The 6,193-nt window shown below is 46.0% G+C and overlaps 1 protein-coding gene across 1 annotated transcript; it reads left to right on the plus strand.

The window, feature by feature from the left end:
• Positions 1-306: 306 nt before the first annotated feature.
• Positions 307-4,542, plus strand: LOC123114375 (ribosomal protein S3, mitochondrial). The gene is made up of 2 exons (XM_044535815.1): positions 307-564; positions 2,303-4,542. The coding sequence occupies exons 1-2, from the start codon at positions 491-493 to the stop codon at positions 3,912-3,914; spliced, it is 1,686 nt and encodes a 561-aa protein (XP_044391750.1). The 5' UTR covers positions 307-490; the 3' UTR covers positions 3,915-4,542.
• Positions 4,543-6,193: the final 1,651 nt, after the last annotated feature.

Here is a 6,193-nt window from a genome sequence, read left to right on the forward strand (position 1 = left end):
CTCTTCTCTTTACCACGCGATAGGTCAGCGAAGCGTGAGCGGGCGCTCCGAAGTAAAGGCCAAACACTTCGGCCTAAGGGGAATGAGCAACAAAATGACAAGATGAGGTGCCCCGGGCACCCCCATATAGAAAGAAGGGTCGAAGGTTTTGGGCCTGTAGCTTTCCCCGCCCCCCCCCCTCGTCGAGTGGTGCTTGTTTGGGGGGTGTGCCACCAGAAAGCAGGCTTGAAGCTCTCGCCTTACCAACGAGCCGACTGCTGATCTCGTACTAACACATACTCTCTAAATATTTCAGAACTTGCATGCGGCCTTCAAGCCACAACCGCGGTATGAGTTCTGATCTCAGACTTTGGTTTGGGGGCTGCTGGCCCCTTCGCGTCGACAAGGAAACTGTGGATGACAATGGGTTTAGAATTCGAATAAAACGAAGACCCTATCGAACAAATAGAGGAAAGGGCGGAAAGGGGAAAAAGTAAAGTCTAAGCGACATATGGCACGAAAAGGAAATCCAATTTCGGTAAGACTTGATCTGAATCGTAGTTCAGATCCAAGTCGGTTCAGTGAGGGCGACCGCGAAAGTCACCGAATGGGTTCGGTCCGTCTTTTCCTGATCTTTGTTTGTCCCCCCAAAAAAGGCGTGAGAGGACGTTGCAGATGTCCGGGACGGACACGACTTCTTCTAACGCTAGAAGACCACAGGAAGAAACCCGGGACCAGAGCATGTCGTGAAAGACGCACACGGGGCGGGCGTGCTTCGACCGTGTCTCCGGGGCACAGTTGAATGTAGATATCATGAACGCGAGGATAAGGATACCAGGCCGAGAAACCCGGGCAAGTACTCCCCTAATGTGCCGATCGCTAGCGCATCCAGGGCCCCGGCGCCCAGCTCTGCTGGAGAGGCCGTCACTGATCTGAAAAGTGCGTCTGCGGTTCGGATAGACTGATTCTGCGAACGCCTAGCCCCAGGAATCAATAAAAAAACAAGTGTTAAGTTTCATTTCAGATCAGTGAATAAACCAAAAAAGAGACCTTTCTCGCTCGACGCCACACTATGCTCCGCTTCAACAAATGAGAGTTTTCGGTGGAACCGGTGACCCACGCGAGCTGGTTAGATGCGTGGGGCAGAGGGCTCGTAGTACCTGATAGCGCAGCTATGCAGTGGAAGGGAAGGAGCCTAAATCGACCCCCTTCTTTCTTTTTATTCAAAGACACAAAAGCAAGCACAAAAGAGATTGGACTCTCGGATGAGACTAAGCAGCTACCGTTCCGACGCGCCCCTGACCCTATCTTGATTCAAACCGAAAACCCTCTCTAAGGTGGAGCCTAGTTGAAGCTGTCATTCAGAGAATAAATGGGAATCCAAATCCACTTTTAGGGATATAGATGAAGTCTCGCTCAGTAAAGAGAGTTGTAGATTCGTAGAAGAGGATCAGAGTACGCGCGCTACAAAAGGCAGCTAGCCAATGAAAGTAAGTGGAAAGAATATAGTACTTTTGTACTGACCCCTCCGGGGCCCCCGGTTGTTTTGGCGCGCCCTACCCCAACGTTAGACTATTGCCTTTTTAGCCTACGCTTGCTGCTTGCAGCATGTATTCGATAGATCTATCGAATCCATGCTTCCCCCGCCCCGAAGCGAGACTCTATCCAGATCTCAAAGAATAACGAGCTAGGCGGCCGGCGGGCAAAGAAAGGGGGCGGGGCGTTTACTTGAAAATGACAACCGCCTGTTCCAGCAGCGGGGGACTTGCACGAAAGCAAACCTACGATTAAGTAGCAGTTGCTTTCGCTGATGGGCCCAGTGAGGGGGGGCATTGTCCCTCAGTTCTTACCAACCTCAGGTGTGTACATCTAACTTATTATCTTCTTTTTTCATGCAAGCCTGACCTCAGCTGTCCATTTCTTATTCATTCAGGGCGCCCCTAGTGGACTTGGCGGTGCTCCTTTCTCAAACCAGAACAACTCTGAACGTTAGGGAAAATAAGGGAAGACCACCTGAGCGAACCGACCGAAGGGACTTTACTTATCCGAACCGAACGTTAGCGGCTTAAGCTAAGCCTATCATGAGCTGCGTTGCTGCTTGATCGGCGGGGAGGAAGATCTCAAAGTATGGGGCAAAGGATCAAGCGCTTTGACTTTGCTTTGTCCCCCGGGATCCACCACAGGTTGGGTTTGAGAGCCGTGTGATGGGTGACTATCTAGCACGGTTCAGAGAGCACGTGTATGTAGTCTGCGCTGGTGAATGGAAGCCCCCGCCGCAAAAAAGAAGCGGCTCTTCCCACGGCTCTGTCACCATTGACTCTATTTATTATTATGGTAAATCATTGTATCAAGATGTCAATCTTAGATCTTATTTTAGTTCGATACGTCCACCTACGAAACTCGCCCTTGGCTTTCGTCTCGGTAGGTGTATTATTCTACATTTTCCCAAAAGGACATTCATTCATTTCTTTCTTCCCGGGCGATCACCACGACTAAAACGAAAACAAGACAAGAAATCAAGACCCGTACTACAGGAAAAGGGCTGGTGGCCGACATTTGGGAAAGTCGGGCCGATCGGGTGTCTTCATTCAAGCGAGGGTACAGAGGAAGAACGAAACGAAGTGAGAGGCCGGGGGGCAGGGAAAAGAGTCGAGTCGATCGACCGGGAGAAGCAAAACGAAATCCGGATTTGGCCGAAAAAGATGCAACGTTATGGATACCATGACCGATCACCATCGAGAAAGAAGAATTTTGATAAATCACTTCGGGTGAGCGGGGCCTTCAAGCGGCCTCAATACGCCGGGGTTGTATATGACATACCTTTCCTTATGGGAAATGCCGCCTCCTTACTAAAAAGGAATAGAATCAAGTTATTTTTACCAAAGAAGTCCCGCTCTGACGGCCCGACGAGTCATCTACTAAAAAGGACCCTCCCCGCTGTGCGCCCCTCCTTGAATTATTCGGTCATGCAATACTTTTTTAATACTAAGAATAAAATGCATTTCGACCCCGTCCTAGTTCTCAATCATTTCGTGGCACCGGGTGTGGCTGAACCATCTACGATGGGGGGAGCGAAGGGAGGAAGCTTAGATAAGAGAATACGCTCTCGCATCGCTTTTTTTTTAGAAAGCTCTACCAGCGAGAAAAAGTGTTTGGCCCGAGCCAAAAAGAGGTTGATCCACTTCATTCGCCAAGCGGATGATCTTCGCTTCGCGGGAACAACAAAAACCACCATATCGCTCTTTCCTTTCTTCGGTGCTACCTTCTTTTTTCCAAGGGATGGGGTTGGGGTGTATAATAACCCTTTTTTTGAGTATGCCCGGAAACAACTCCTAGCTCAATTTAGGATCAAATGTAGGAACCTCATGGGTAAGGATAAGGTAATGGAATTGATAGAGAAATTCATAGACCTAGGTAGGATAGGAAAATTGATAAAGGGAATAGAGATGATGATAGAGATCATACTGAGAAAGAGGATAATTCCGTACGGGTACAACTCTTATTTGAACGAAGTGCAAAAAATGCGATCTTTTTTGTCTAATAGAACAAACACTAATACCTTAATTGAGTCGGTAAAGATCAAATCTGTTTATCAAAGTGCTTCTCTGATTGCTCAAGACATCTCTTTTCAACTGAGGAACAATCCAATCTCATTTCGTTCCATTTTTAGTAAAATAGTGAAGGATATTCCATTAATAATGCCAAAAGGGGTGGAGGGGATACGTATTTGTTGTTCTGGTCGATTAGGGGGTGCGGAAATAGCTAGAACTGAATGCGGAAAGTATGGAAAAACATCTTGTAATGTATTTAACCAGAAAATCGATTATGCTCCTGCGGAAGTATCTACTCGTAATGGAATTTCAGGTGTCAAAGTGCGGATCTCATATAGTCAAAATAAGAAGGGACGTGCTATATCCGAAACGTACGAAATATAGTAAATATTTTAAATGCAGATGTAGTAGGGGTCGCGAACCGGATGGTACACAACTTGGTTTTGGAAGATATGGCACCAAAAGTTGTAGAGCTGGTCGTCTTTCATATCGAGCCATTGAAGCAGCGCGTCGGGCTACAATCGGACAATTCCATCGTGCTATGAGCGGACAATTCCGAAGAAATTGTAAGATATGGGTAAGAGTTCTCGCAGATCTTCCTATTACGGGGAAACCCGCAGAAGTTCGAATGGGAAGAGGAAAAGGAAATCCGACGGGTTGGATTGCTCGTGTGTCCATGGGACAAATCCCATTTGAAATGGATGGTGTGAGTTTGTCAAATGCTCGACAAGCCGCTAGATTAGCGGCGCATAAACCATGTTCGTCAACCAAGTTTGTTCAGTGGTCGTAACGTAATTGGTTAGTGGGGAAAAACCGGGCCGGGACTCAAAAGAATTTGGCGAAGTGTTTGTTCCTGAACGAGGGAAGTGGAAAGACAAAGAGGGATAGGGAGCTCGCCTCCTTCTTTTTTGTAATCGCCGAAATTGTACGACGACCCTTCTTGTTCCAGGCATACGACCCTGAGACGTGACGGTGTCACTTTTCCGGCCCGGTAAAGTGACAGTGATATAAATAAGAATAAGAAAGAGAAGCGTGATGTTGTCGTGTTGTCAGCAATCAAATTATCGTAAATAGATAGTACGGTTGCGTTGTTTCAATTTCTGTTCGTACTCTGATTGCTGTGGCTGCAGCTCGATCTTGGCAAATCTCTCAAATGGATGTCAAAAATGCTTTCCTTCATGGTGATCTACATGAGTTTTTTCTATATGCAGCCACCTCTGGGTATTGAAGTTCCTGATGGTCATGTTTGTCACCTTCGAAAGGCCCTCTATGGGAAAAAAGCAACCACCTCGTGCTTGGTTTGAGCGGTTCAGCTCTGTGGTTCAAGCTGCTGGTTTCTCTTCTAGTGAGCATGACCCTGCACTTTTCACTCATACATCTGACCGCGGTCGTACCTTGCTTCTTCTCTATGTTGATGATATGTTGATCACTGGAGATGATCAGAAGTACATTGCTTTTGTTAATAAAAAGTTGAGTGAGCAATTCAAGATGTCAGATTGATTTTCTCTCCGTTATTTTCTGGGAATTGAGGTTGATAAAACTAATGATGGTTACTATCTCTCTCAGCATCGCTATACTCAGGATTTGATCTCACGCTCAGGTCTTACTGATACACACACTGCCGCTACACCCATGGAGCTCCATCTCCAATTGCGCCCTAGTGATGGTACTCCTCTTGAGAGATACCACTCGCTATCGTCATCTTGTAGGCAGCCTTGTGTACCTCACTGTGACCCGGCCTGACATTGCTCATGCAGTCCACATTGTCAGTCAGTTTGTCAGTGGTTACTTGAGGGAGATGCAAATACTTCATTCTTCCATAGTGCTGCCAATGGAAGACACATAAAATGTAATATTGCTTCTTTGGAACATGAAGGAAATGTTATACAAGATGAGAAAGAGTTGCAAGAACACATTTCTAGTTACTATAAGAGACTATTTGGTTCAGAGGACAGGGGGGACATATCTCTTGGTGGAAGCCCCTTGGTCAACAGAGCACATGCTATCAGAACTAGACAATGAAGAGTTGACTAAGCCTTTCACTATGGAGGTTTTAGAGTTAGTAGTTAAAGAGATGAAAACCAATACAGCTCCTGGCCCAGATGGCTTACCAGTAATCTTTTAGAAACAATTTTGGGAGATGGTTAAAGAGATGGTCAAAAGAATGCTTGATAGCCCGCATGCTGAGGAGTTGCAACTTAGAAGACTTAATTATGGGGTGGTTACTCTGATTCCTAAAACGAAAGATGCTGCAACTATCAAGCAATATCGGCCAATATGTTTATATTATGTTTGTTATAAAATTGTGACTAAAGTACTGACAAATAGGCTTGAGAGAGTTGCAGATAAGGTGGTGAGTAAGAGTCAGACGGCATTTATGAAAAACGGAAATATTTTAGATGGGGTGGTCACTATCCATGAGGTGTTTCATGAGCTTAGGAGGACTAAACAAGAGGGGGTCATACTAAAGCTAGACTTTGAAAAAGCATATGACAGGGTGAATTGGGATTTTCTACAAGAGGTTTTGCTTAAAAAGGGTTTTCTTTAGTGAGAAGTGGAGAGGTTGGATTAAACAAGTGGTAGAAGGAGGTGCAGTGAGTATCAATATTAATGGAGAGGTTGGCCCATATTTTAAGAGCTACAAAGGATTTTTGCAGGGTGAT

Source organism: Triticum aestivum, chromosome 5B (assembly GCF_018294505.1).
Source record: "Triticum aestivum cultivar Chinese Spring chromosome 5B, IWGSC CS RefSeq v2.1, whole genome shotgun sequence".
Taxonomy (NCBI): Eukaryota; Viridiplantae; Streptophyta; class Magnoliopsida; order Poales; family Poaceae; genus Triticum; species Triticum aestivum.

Coding starts and splice junctions, on each gene's coding strand:
- LOC123114375 (XM_044535815.1), top strand. CDS start 491: ATGGCACGAAAAGGAAATCCAATTTCGGTAAGACTTGATCTGAATCGT. Junction 565..2,302: donor GATCCAAGTCGGTTCAGTGA/GGGCGACCGCGA, acceptor CATTGACTCTAT/TTATTATTATGGTAAATCAT.